The sequence below is a fragment of the Ambystoma mexicanum genome, chromosome 14 (genome assembly GCF_040938575.1).
Source record: "Ambystoma mexicanum isolate Mex_15411 chromosome 14, UKY_AmexF1_1, whole genome shotgun sequence".
Lineage (NCBI taxonomy): Eukaryota > Metazoa > Chordata > Amphibia > Caudata > Ambystomatidae > Ambystoma > Ambystoma mexicanum.
In genome coordinates this window covers 207,865,433-207,879,323 of record NC_090940.1, presented here as the reverse complement: position 1 = coordinate 207,879,323, position 13,891 = coordinate 207,865,433, and the positions used below count along the sequence as shown (strand labels likewise).

The 13,891-nt window shown below is 44.0% G+C and overlaps 1 protein-coding gene across 6 annotated transcripts in view; it reads right to left on the bottom strand.

The window, feature by feature from the left end:
- The window catches only part of SYT16 (synaptotagmin 16), a 695,358-nt gene that overhangs the window by 220,556 nt on the left and 460,911 nt on the right, over positions 1–13,891 (bottom strand). For 4 of the 6 annotated variants that reach the window (XM_069638933.1, XM_069638931.1, XM_069638932.1 and 1 more), the window contains one exon: positions 12,605–13,241. The exons of the other annotated variants lie outside the window; for them this stretch is intronic. In XM_069638933.1, coding sequence (XP_069495034.1) covers positions 12,605–13,172 — 568 coding nt within the window. In that variant the 5' untranslated portion in view covers positions 13,173–13,241. The remainder of the gene's footprint in view (positions 1–12,604; positions 13,242–13,891) is intronic. 6 annotated transcript variants of the gene reach the window in all.

Genomic DNA, 13,891 nt, shown 5'->3' with positions numbered 1-13,891 from the left:
ATAGAGGACTGGAAGTGGTATTTGGAAGTGGAAAATACGGTTGGCATATGCAGTGAGGCCATGCATTACTAAGAGTGAGGAAACGTAAAATAGGGACCAACCAGGCCTTTATTCAAAGATAGTCTCAGGATGGGGTTGTATAATGACTATAGGGTGTAGGGGAAATGAATAAAAAACCGCAAAAGAAATGTTTATGAAAAAACGTGTCGGGATATGCCAACACAAAGTGAGGGGGAGGGTCGATGGTTCACCAACCTCAAACGTTTTGTACAAATCACAGTATCCAAATCGATCCTCGATCAGTCCTTGTTCATCCAGAGACATCTTATGCATTCCAAATAAATGTTCCAATGAGAAGGCCAAGCAAAAAACCCCAATCTTAAGCATTCAGATTAGCTCCAGGATAACCCTAATCTAATGAACAAATGGTCCAAAGTTCTGGCCAAAATAAAGATACAAAGCCTGTCACTGGAATGTCCATTCCTATTCTGGATAAATCATTCAACTAAAATGTCTGCCCTTGGTCTCTCTTCAGAACTACTCACAGTACCAAGGGTCCTCCACTACGCTCAGGGATGCAGAGGAAGGTACTTCCTCTGGGTCCGCATCTCTCCAAATCTTCCTTATGTCATGTAGCATTCTCCCTCCCCATCATGGAGCAGTGGTAGACAGGCCTACCTCCTTCTGCTCCAAGGCATGAATGACTGTCTGCAGCCTCTTTTACAGCCATGAGGCTGCAGACCTTTTTGTAAACTCCCACCTAACTGACTCTTTCCCCAGATTTCTATGCTTCTCTGTTCTGATTTGTCTAGCAGTACTGGGTTTTCAATGGTATCTCTTCTTGATTAACTATTTGCGCTCCTTGGTTAAATGGGGAAGAAGCATTTGGCACTTCCAGCGTTTGCTTATTAACTCCACCAGAGGCTTTTAAAAGGCTTGCAGCCACTGGTGCCCTCTTTGGTTTCTTAAAACGGCTCTGATATTGAATGAGGCTACCCCGGAAGCGATTCACTGCCGACAAGACACGGACGAGCAAATCACGAACAAATGCAGGAACCGTATAGAACACCGCCGAGTAAACACTCCCGCAATTCGAGCAGAAACAGCGGGATAGGCAACACGGATACTGATAGGATTCGCAGAAACAAATAATATGAATACAACTGCACAGCATTGAAACGTTCGGATTTTGAAAGAAAAGGAACAGAAGTAATATGTCCTGAGACAAAACAAACTAATGACATGTGGGCTGTCCCGGTCGGACAATAAGAAAATGAGAAGCCTAGCAGAACGCCAGAGAAACTAGACAACGTTAGAAAGATTTCAGAAATGGAACCCGCCTAACTGGCTAAGAGAGCGCATGCCCCACAGGAGTGAGACGACCACTTTCGCCTGCATTTTTTCTACTTACCACATTTAGACCGCAAAAGCAGTGAACAGACAGATTTCAAAAGGGTGGAGATTCTCCTCCGGGTAGACTGACGGAAAGGGGATTACAAACCCTTGGAGAGAAGACACCACTAGAACTCCAATAAAAATTGTTGAAGATGAATTGTTTTGAGTAGATAACGTTTGGTTTTAGGTTATGACGTTTATGGGTAAATTATGCATGTGCTGCTAACCCCTCACAAAAGCCCCTGATGAATTTCCGAGTATTAGCTACATTACACTTACAGCGGAAAGAAACATGTCGGGCACTAGTTGTGTGTGTGGAATGAGATGGTGATAATGAATGAAGACAAGAGTGAATGAAATGAGATTGAGTGAGGTGTGCCTAGTGAGTTATGGTCCAGCGTGATGAGTAACACAGCACAGTACACTTTAACGGTTCAGCATTTAAACTAACTACCCTACCGTTTGAAGGGGTTTAGTTTGTGCATATACCACTGTGAACGCATCCTCCAGACTTTAACTGTAGGAAACTAAAAGAAGCACTTTAATAACACACCGTATGGTGTTCTTAACTTGTGTGATTAATTGTTGTGTTTAATTGAATAATAAAACCTATGTATATTTTTTTTACAACTTATGCTTAATAAGTGGTTTTTCTCATTTCCATAAGTGAATATGGTACGGGAACAGAGTCTAACCAGAGAAGGTAGCAACTGTTTTCAGTAGCTTTGTGTTTCAAGTGTTAAGGGTTAATCCCTTTATTTTGAGGGTATGCTGGTGACACAGACCCCTCTATCTCTCTTTCTTGTTGGAATAGGCAGTGGTAGACAGGTCTACCTCCTTCTGCTCCAAGGCATGAATGACTGTCTGCAGCCTCTTTTACAGCCATGAGGCTGCAGACTTTTTCGTAAGCTCCCACCTAACTGACTCTTTCCCCAGATTTCTATGCTTCTCTGTTCTGATTGGTCTAGCAGTACTGGGTTTTCAATGGTATCTCTTCTTGATTAACTATTTGTGCTCCTTGTTTAAATGGGGAAGAAGCATTTGGCACTTCCAGTGTTTGCTTATTAACTCCACCAGAGGCTTTTAAAAGGCTTGCAGCCACTGGTGCCCTGTTTGGTTTCTTAAGACGGCTCTGATATTGAGTGAAGCGCGTTACGTGAATGAACTCCACTTTCGGCACCACTGGCAAGGTAAGTGAGCTGCATGCACTTGTCTGCTTAACCAGTGACTCTTGTTTTGTTTCATGCTCATATGCCAGCTGACTGCAGCTGAGCCAGCTCCTTGATCCATATGGCCACATTTCCCATGGGGTAGCAAGGAATGGTAGTCCTCTTCATGCCCCTTCTTCATCAAGGTTGATTGCATGGGTATGCAGCTACTACATCTCAGGTAAAGATCTGAGCCCAGGGAATATCGCTCCTTCCACATTCCGGGCGGCAAATCAGGTAGCGGCCGGACCCATCTAGAACCTATGATCTGGCAATCCCATTTAAAGGATGCTGAGTGGGGAGCGCTTGTGACTCACCACACGTGGCATCCTTTATACTATGTCTAGTACCAATTTATGTGCGTTCAAACAGTAATTTTCAGACATTTTTGACATGGTCAGGGTCATGACCCTGACCGGGGTGGGAAAAGGATGATGAAGGACCCCCGACTCTCTGAGACATCCTCATGTGCCACTCATGTGGATACTGTCCCCCCTCTGTCACAAAATGCCTTCCAGCACTTTTGTTAGCCCACGTTCTCTTCTTTCTGTTACAGGACAAAAACTCCCCAAACAGCAAATGGGAGCAACCAAGAAAACCCAGACCGGAATTACGAGGACGCGATCAAGAAAAGCCAATGAAGGGACTGGGAATTTCCCTGCCAAACAAAAATTAGACACCCAACACCTGACCTGCCATCCCCTGGGCAGATCCCAAGAGAATGGTGGGGCAACAGAAAACAAACTGGGAGTGAGAAGAGAATGTAGTCCAAGGGGAAAGGAAAGAAACAGAAACCCTGCCCAGACCAGAATGGCAATAAAACTCACCATCACCTGAGAAAAACCACAGAGAATGAGCAACCTGATCCCCTGACTGCTACCACAGCATCGGATACTGCTAACAAAACTTTGCGGGAAAAAGGGGAGGGGTTCTTGGAGGCCTCTCGCCTGTGTAACTCAACCACTGAGGTCAGTTCAGATCGGTTCGTAGAGTCTGTTGAGCACTGTAGCCAATGGAAGGGGAGACGGGGATAGAACCAGCAGGACAACAGTATAGAAGGGAACAGAAGTAGAGGCAAAGTGTGGGCTGCAGGGGTGAGGTCAGGAGGCATAAAGGTGGACCAAGAGACAAGGCGCAGGACGGGTGAAAGAGCAGAGTGCTGGGGAGTTGGTGTCAGAATTGGAGCAGGGTGCAAGTAAGGTATTTGTGAGAGAGAGTGGTACCGGTTGTGTGCGTGTGTGTGTGGGGGGGTGAGAAGGGGCTGTGTAAAACGTGAGTGAGAAAGAAAGATAGAAATAGAGAGGGAGAAGTATAACGGAATTAGAGTGAAAGAGAGAGCGGGAGTAGAGGTGCGGGCAGAGTCAAGAAAAAAGGGGGCTTTGAAGGCAGTGGTAATACAGGTGGAGAGAGTGTGGTAATGCATACATGAAGATGGGTGTAGGGAGAGGTGAGCAGAGGGCTTTAGTGAATGGCGAGAAGAGGGGTGTAGAGATAAGTAGGGAAATTGGTGTAGTGAGTAGTGGAGAGAGGGGTGTAGTCAGAGGTGGGGAGAGGGGTGCAGTAAGAGGGGAGGTGTAGTAAAAAGGTGGGGAGAGGGTTGTAGTGACAGGTAAGGATAGGGGAGGAGAAGGGTGGAAGGAGAGAGAGGGTGTGTGAAGACCAGAGGGAGTAGGAAGGGAGAGGAGATGGTGGGATAAAGGAAGGCAGTAGTAATGTCAGGAAGAGGAGTAATTGAGAATGAGAGCCAACTAGAGCATCTGAGAATGGCGGTGTTCCCAACAAGCCAAATTGACAATCCTGTGAAGTGATAGGATAGGAGATCTCTTGAAAATTCCTATAGAATACCAGAGAGCTGAGGCTGTTGCCTTTCAGTCCCCATTACAAGGTAGCAGGAGATATTAGGTGTTACGGTTTGTTGGAGTACCTTGAGTTTAGAGATGCCTGGGGTATGGATGTCAAAGTCGACAAGAGAGGGGTACCCAAAGTATATCCCCCTTCCCTTTCCATCATGGAGCATTCCCTTGAAAAAAAATACCTGTTTTATTATTGAAGCATCTGTCTGCCTTAATACTGAACAATATACAGATGACGATAAAATACTTTTTACAGTGTTTTAAAAAAGAAAACAAAATAAAAGCCCATAAATTTACCTGGAGACTCTCCAAGTTATTAAGGGTATATCCTTCAATTGGTGTCATTGTGAGGTCATTCTGGACCTACTACCAAGGCCACCAACAAGAGAGATAACACCTACTTGGAGAAAGAATTGAGAACATGGGGGTACAAGAGCAGGCATATATGCTGGGTGCGTGATTGCAAAACTATTACTAGTGATGGTAAATCTATCATTATTATTTAGTTAACCTTTTCGCCGGGATTGCCTTCTACCTCTAAGACTTATCAATCTCCATCTCTTGGAACACACTCACTTCTATCGCCACCACAGGAACCTGTCATGAATTCTCCCATTATCTCTTTGTCGATGATACACAGATCTTCTCCTTCCTTGTCTTCACCACTGAGCTCTCTCCAGACATTTCTAAAAGCCTTTATGACATGTGCCATCAATGTCCTTTTTACCGCCTTGTGCTTAACTCGTCTAAAACTGAAGTTGTATATCTTCCTACACACAACACTCCCTCCTTTCTCTCCTAACACATGCCCTTCTCCTCTCACTTTCTCTTCCCATATCTCAGGGCTTGTCACCATGGAGTCCCCTTTAACAGTGACGTAAAGCTCCATCAATGTATAACACCAATGGCCACTAAAGTCAGACTGCATTTATTAAACATCAGAAAAATCTGCACTCACTTATCAATCAACTAATTCTCTCATCTCCATTCATGTACTCGGCATGGAGGCTGCAACTCCAACCTACCACTGGGACCTCCTGGTATTCCTCATCACCCACGACAGAATGTTCAACTTCGCTACCTGCTATCTCTATATTCTTCCACACTCCTCTCAATCTACACATTCTCTGGAACTTGATGCACACCCGCTCCCTCTTCAAATTCCTACTCCCTGCCTATAAATCAATACATGGAGTAACCAGGACTTACCTATCCTCCCTAATTTCTCGTGACTGTTCTGCTCATGCCCTCTTCCCTAGCAACACTCAAAGCTCTCTTCATTCCTTGTCCAATATACGCTAATTCTAGTTATATTCCATCCTTTCTAGTTATATTCCATCCTTTCTCTGTGTGCGGTCATTCTTGGAATTCCCTATGACTCATATCAAAAACAACCTAACAGCCACACTATACATTTATTTATTTAATTGGTTTTTCATAACGCACCTAATACCGTACCTTAGTTTCAGTCTCTAAGCGCAGATCCAGGATTCAAACCTCTGTTACTCTATGTGGTCTTGCTTCCAAGACCAGCGCGTTGCCCCTGTGCTAAACAACATCTCCTTCTGGAAGAGGGACCCTTTCTCTGCAAACTGATCCTTCCTTTCCTGCTGCCGAAACCCACCCTTCTCATAAGACTTGAACATACCTAGAATAACCTAGAGGGTTGCATGGGGTTTCTAAAGTACATTTCCCCTTATTAAAATTAGCACAGGCAGGTAGCAATGGAAGAGCGTGAAAGGAAAAAGATTTCCAAAAATGTCAAACAAGCCACTAGGAAGAGCAAATACCATCCACTGTGACAAACAGGTGACATGCTCGGTGCCAACCCTACTTCTGTTTAGAGGTTGTGTACAGTTTAGAAATCCCACGAAAACACTGTAGTCCACCTTATTGTTTTGAAGGTTGAAATTTAGATGAAGGTATACACATATCATCAAAGTTACAGACAAATACAGCAGTGGCATATTTTTAAGCAGTTGTAGGAGTCTTTGATGTAATCTATTTCAAGATATTTACGGTTATCTCATGATTTAAAAGGTGTGATTGTACAGTCTACCAGCCCATACTAAAAGGTCCAAGTGAAACGCTGTTTGAATGCCAGTGTAATTGAGGAGCAGTCATGTTTGAAAATCGGGAGGCTGTGCAGAAATTAAAAGGTTTGCACCTTCTGTTCTGAATATAGATCCAGCCTAATCTTTGGCTACATGTTTGACAAGGATAGGTTTAACTGCTGTACAAGCAATCAAAATACATATTGTACAAAGTGTAGTGTTTGCCTCTCACATGGGGCCAGGCTTCCACATCACAGTTCACTGCAGAGTCCAGCAATTAAATGCTAGGCAATTCTCTTCTGAACGAGAGAACCATGGAATGGAAATGTGTATTTATCCTCTGGTAAAGGTACAGTGAGCTAGTGGAACCATCTCAGAACATTTAAACCCTTATGGATTCACCCTAAGTTAGACGGATACTCCAGATATGCACCCCTTGCTCTGTATGTCCTAGAGAGGCTCTGCTTCTCCTCACTGATGACTCCAAACAAGGCAGAAACACGTGTCTGTGGTTGCTCATGGTCCTCTTGTTCATGAGAGAATTGCCTAGCATTTCGGTGCTGGAGTGTCCTTGTGGTTGGTAACAGACTCATATGCAAATGGATATTTTTTCTCTGTGAAATGTACAGTGAACTACAACGTGGTTTCTAGACTGACTTGGTTGTGAACCAGCCAAGAGGACTGGTTATTGTGTGTGTTCTCAGTAGAGAGGCTCCCAAAATGTTGTAAATACAAAACCATATACAGATAACTATCTTTTCCCTTCACTGTATTAGACATTTTCTGCGATACAAGGACATGTTGGCTATATGTACTTTGCTATCAATGCTTAATGTGTTTTCTAGTTGTGGATGATGTCCTGCATAGCTGCTTCCAATACGTACTAGCAGCTGTCAAAACTGTAAATGTGGTTAAAAGACTGGTATATAGCACGCGCTGCACAGTATTGTTGTGGTTACTTTACATTTTTGTGCAGATATACTATTTGCCCACATCTAGTAAATCAGAAATGTGCATTTCTATAAACCATTCTTTATAGCCAGTCGGGTTTTGTTGAGTTTTTTGTTCTCTGCAAAAGTAAGCGCAGTGTTCTGGGTTCTATGCAGAATAACGAACTCTACACCATCTGGTACTCGCTTGCTTTGATTAATTACGAAGCGTTATACGTTGCAAATGCTAGTGGCTTATTTTCATTGTCCCTATTGTATTTGCTCTCTGGGTGTGTTCCATGGCAGGCTCTGGGCCAGTGAGCAGATATGCTCCCTTTGCTGTCCCGGGGGTCTCCTGAGGGTCAGTCGTTCTCACATCAGTTACCTTGCTTTGATGTTCTCAAAGACATTCAAACACCCTTTTCCTCATGGATGCTTCCCAGACCTTGTCACTCTTTTGGCTGAAGTTGTTGCTGCCACTTGGTTTGTCATTGCCTGGGAGCTGTGAGGGCGCCTCTAAAACTACCCCATATTATTCTCATGTCCCAATGATGTGTTTACCTGTCCCAATGACTTCCCTCATGAACTTCCTTCATATTCCTTTGACATCTAACTAAGCTGTACTGCGCTAAATTCTTTTCGTTCCACATGCTGCCATTCCAGGTTACATCATGACTGGACCCTATTTTAACCACTTGCAGTGGCTCACTGAACCTGGACCCAGTGTCAACATTCTTATGATTGAGTCTTACTTTGATCGTATCTACAGTCTTGACCCTTGGGTTTCGCACAGCCTTATAGTAATCATACCAGAGCTTCAGTTTGCTCTGCTCCTTTGAAAATCTCAATAGCATGGATATTACATTAATGGATTTGTCAGGGAGTCAGGATTGGATGAGCCTGGATCATGGTCTTCTATCTCGCATAACTTGGAAGGGTGATATACCGGTCGTAGCTTTGGGGATAGCTATGTAAGCGGACACTTCTTCAAGGGTTGACTTAGATAGGTCAAGCTGGGATACGAAAGACACATCAATGCTACTTTTAATGACACAATTTAACCTTTCCACTAGGCCGTTGGTCTGGGAGTGGTATAATGCCATGCAGCAAACAATTCTGGATGTCATTCTTCAAGAAACTTTTGCATTTAATTGGAGAGGAGCAGAACTCCATAGTCAGTCATCAGCTGCTGGAGAACTACCTCCTGATGGAAAACCTGTTTCAACACTTCTGTGACTGTACTTGTAGTAATGCTTGGAACGAAATGCAGCTCTTCCATTTGGAGAAATAATCCACTATCACACTCCTGAACCTACGGTTGAATTACAATTGGTATATAGGCCAATAAAGTCAAAGGGCCTCATTACAAATCAGGCGGTCCGGAAATAACGGTGGCGGTAAACCCGCCGCCACCGTTGTTTCCGGATCGCCTGATCCCGACTCCTGCAGGCGGGAGGTGATGTTCCCGCCAGGTTTGACCTTGCAGGTTTAACACCGCCCGCCTGCAGGCGGACAAGGAAACACCGGCAGCATAATGAGATGCTGCCAGTGTTTCCATGATCCCCATTCCCATTGAGTCCTACAGGACTCAATGGGAATGTCTTGAAGGGAAAACCATAATTCTTTCTTCGCCTTTTCGTTTTTGGGGTAGGGTAACACCTTAGCCGTAAGCGCATGCCTCCATGATTTTTAGCTATCCCAACTTGTATGAATGAATGTGCGGCACATAGGATTCTTAGCTTGATATCCTGATAATCAGAGGCTTGATCTTCCGACCACATATATTTGGTGTCTTTCTTTAATAGAGTTTGCATTCACCGGGTGTGCGCCAAAAAGATGAGCTTAATTCCAAGGGAGATTATGTTAAACTAGGAACAGTTACATCCCCAGAGTATGACTTGAAGTAGAAAAGCTAACTGAAACAGCTAGCTTCTTTAAAGAGGGAAATCATGGATTGATATGATTTATATAATGTCTATGTCATTCTGCATTGGATAAACTGAAAGGCAGAGATACATTTCCTCTTTAGATAACCTATCCTAACCTGCACCAGGCAGTCTCTCTCTAAATGTTGATATTAGGATAACCGCAGAATTGCATTGGTTGAGAGAAAATAAATGCAGCAAATAGTGTTGAAGGAAGATTTGCACCCGGGGAAGGGCATGCAGCCAATCAGGTGGGTGAGAACAAAGTGTACCGCCTGTGTTTTCCAGCCACTCGAGCCCCTTCCCCAGGTGCTGCCATCTTGAATGTAGGGAGGCAACAGGGAGTCGCTCCCTGTTACCTCCGCACTCCCCTACTCTCTCCCCACCCCTTCAAGACTTCTTAACTCCCCACTTTACCGTTGAACCAGAGCTTTGTGCTGTCCAAGTCCCTTTTCCATTTACTATGGCGTGGCTTCACTCTGGCATACCTAGGCTCCGGCTGGCATGCCGTTACCAGCCCTGTACGCCCCTGTAAGTGGGGACAATTGCTACAATATGCTTACCAGTTACAGGCTAACATGGAACACTCTTCCTTTTCTGCTCATGGAACTAAGCACGTTTCCCCTAACTTTGCTATACACCTTGATAACTTTTCTTGCACCTCCCTTGTTAACGCAACTTAAATGACTTCTGTCATTCTGTGACAGTGCAATTCATATATTTTATGATGGTTTTTATCTTTGGTAATAATGTGTACGGATTTGTATGAGATTTTTGAAAGTAGATATTTTATGTATAACATGGCATTGTATGCATTTTAGATGTATATGCTTCAATGGCAGAAATGCTGAAATAACGCTTCGATATGATAGGACTTTTCTGCCTCCTGCAGACACTACCACCATAATCCAGGGGCATCAATTCACCAAAGTGCAGGAGTAGCGGAAGTGACGTCAAGTTAACAGAAAATGCTCCAAATTCCTCCCTGTTCTGTACATAATGCTGATCAGTCATTTATTGATAGCTGATGATACAAACGCTTTTTTTTTCTTGTGCCTTAAATGCTTCTTTACATTTTAACTACACAATCAAGAATACGTCTGCACTGTGAAGCTAAACCAAAGCAAGGGGCATGCGTTTTATAATGTGTCACTGGAGAATCACATGAATATCACTGTATCCAGCATTATTACTGACATGTAATGTGACAGAGTCCGGGACTGGACTCTGTCAGGGGGGGGGCACAGACCCATCGCAAAATGGGGCAAGGAGCCGGGTGGAAGCCAGATCCAGTCCTGTCCAAAGGGCGGAGTGGGAGCTGGGGGACCCCAGTCTCTGAAATCCTCTTACATACCATGAATAGAAATACTGGCCCATCTTCTGTCACATGATACCTCCCATGCCTTTTTTTGGCCAGAGCTCTCTCTTTTGTATTCCAGGACCTGATGTACCAAAGATCCCGGCGCTGGAGTATGAATGAAGCATGTAGAAAGGGAGGGACGCTGCACCCAACACGCTCTGTACAATTCAGGAAAACAATTCCAATCTCAGTGGACGAGCAACAACGCGAACACGAACCGCAGCACATCGCAAAAGCAGAAGACAGTCCCACATGGGAAAGGGGGCATGGCTAACGCAGGGTTTTGAAGCCTTACACCTGTGCAACCCGGCACATGGGGAAAGAGCACCCCTAGATTGGCCCACAGAGTCAGGTGGGCATTCGAACTAAGAGCAAGGAGAGATTGAACTAGGAAGGTAACAGTATAAAAGGCATGTCAACGTGAGCCAAAGTGTGGGCTGGATGGGTGAGGTCGGAATGAGTGGAGGTGGACCGAGAGACCAGGCAGAGGAAGGATGGTGAAAAAGAGAGCTCAGGAGTTGGTGGTGGAGTTGATGCAGAGTACAGGAGAGGTGTTCATTGTGAGAGAGAGTGGTACCGTTTCTGAGTTTGCAGCTCTGAATGTGTGCGAGTGATTGCAGAGAGAAGGGGGTGGGAGAGTATGGGTTGGGTGTGGAGAGAGGAGAAGGGTGAGTGGAGAGTGAGAACATTGGAGGGACAGGAGAAGAGAGAGTGCAGGAAGATGAAAGGAGGGGAGATTAAGAGTAGAATCGAAGGATTACTAAGGTCAGTGAGGGGAAAGAAAGGGAGCGAATGAGGGAGGGAATGGACCACAGTATCTGCCACTGGCACAACAGAATGCATCATTTAGGTTGAGAGAACTTGGGGAGTGTTAGGTTAGGGAACCCCAGAGTTAGCCATATAGATAAGGCATTTGCCTTTAGGCCCTCATCTATAGCTCGCCTTAGATAATAGATGTTACCAATTACTAACTGGAAAACCTGGTTTTTAGGGACAACCAGGTTAGGGCAGAGGGAGCCCGCGGGAAGCTGAGAGAAGGAAGCCTATTAGTTAACCTGGCTCGCATCCTAAGAAGAGTAAAAGTGATACATTTCTCCGCTCGTAAAATAAAAAACCCTGAGCCATCTTTCGGAGTCTGGGAGTTTGTACTGCCATCCGTGACAGTAAGGAGATGCACCAAAGCAGAGGTATCAGAGGTTGAGCTTGTTGTGTTATCTCAAATGCTGCATCAATGTAGAGGCGCTCCCGGGGCGCAAGTAAAGTTCTCAGGCTACACTTATTTGTCTGAGTCTACAGCATCAACACAAAATAATGAAATGTCACCTTAAAATATTATTAAACTAGGAAATAAACAGTGTTGTTGGTTGGCATGAAAATGATACATACAAGTATGTTTGTTGGTGAAAGGTTTTGCCAAACTTTAGAAGACATTGCTAACAACATAGAGCCTGCTTCAACAGTAAATAAAAGACTTTTTCCCATTTTAATGTCCCTTGAAGGCCTTTGATAGTCGATTCTTTATATGGAATCACATTCTCATCTTCTGGAATAATTTCCAGAGACCCAAATGGAGGCTGAGGCAGGTAAAATGTCCATTAAAATAAGAATAGCAAACATCTTTAGGTGGAGGACTTCAAATACGACACCGCTGTACTTGCAAGTGTCAGAACTGTAGTTTTCCCACGCTTGCTTTTGGTGTACAACATTTTACTCAACTGAACGCAACAAACTACATGAGAAGTTTGGAAAACCTTTTAGAATGGTTAAAATGATATGGCAATGCATATTTGAAAACAAATAAAAAGATTAAAAGAAGAGCCCCAATGTGGATGTCTCCACACAGACAGGTTCATCTAGCTTACCTGGGAGAGGAGTCTTACCATTAATATTTTTTACAGAATAACGCCTCCCACTATCAGTGTCCCTCAGAAGCTCTCTTATCTGGCTGTCAATATGCTCCTCCTCTTCGGGTATCGTAGGGAGCATGTCAAAAAGCTGGTTGTCATCATATGCTTGATAGCTCATTTGGGCCGATCTAGTGGGCACTGTGCTTTCTGCACCTGTACCTGCTTTCACTGGGCTTTCTTGCCTTATCTTTAGTTGGTCCCCAGGTGTACTTGTGCTTTGTTCAGATTTCTGGAGAACCGAACCATGAGCGGAACGTGTTGAATCATTTTCCTCGTCCGACCAATCCTGGATACCCAACGAGTTTTCAAAGTCGTCATTTGCATCTTCATTGTAGTCTTCCAAGCTATTTTCAAAATTATTATCTTTGTAATCCGACCCTGAATTTGAGTTGCCATCAACGCCGGTCTCACATTCGCTTTTGACCAGGGACCTGGAGATGGAGTCCCCAGCATGTTGGACAGCTTCACACATCCGAGACATCCATGCGGAGAGTGGCTGGAAGAAGCTCTGTGTGTCCTGAGATGCCATGTCTACCACCATGACCAGAACTGGATGATCACAAGGTCCAGGTGTTCAGTTTTGACAGCATGCCAGTTACAATTCTGCCAGCTATAGAATAAGCATTTTGATAAATTAAAGGGCTTTGCTATTTAAATGTACGTGTACAGAATATGTGTTAATGCCAGTTAAAATAAAGAAATCTGTCTACAGACTCCATTACAGTATCAGACCAGTAGCCACCACCAGAAACCAACCATAGCATGTTGCTTTAAGTATACAAGCAAAATGAAATTAATATTACTTTTGTAAAATATAAAAATATTGAAATCTTCCCATCATGTTGTTAACAATTCATGTATTTGTTAGTATACATTCTATCCACGAAGAATACATTCAGGTCAAAATACCTAAAGAAATGTTTTCATGAACTAGAAGCCACATGAAAATATATCCCAATTTTTCAATGTATACCTTTTCCCAACTAGAACTGACTTTGAAGTTTACAATGTATATGGGACTTGTTGGCAGTTAATGGTGATGGGCAAGTGGGCAGCCATCATTTGGAATTTGCTATTGCCCTCACTGGCATCTGGTTGCTGCACAGACTAAATTAAAATCCCTCTGCATCATCCACAAGGCTGTCTAGGCAAGGGGACCACGCTATCTTCAACTCTATCTCACTAAATACTCCCCCTCTAGACCACTTTGCAACCTCTGGTACCAACTCCTTCTGTGTAAAGTGACTGCTAAACTGAGGG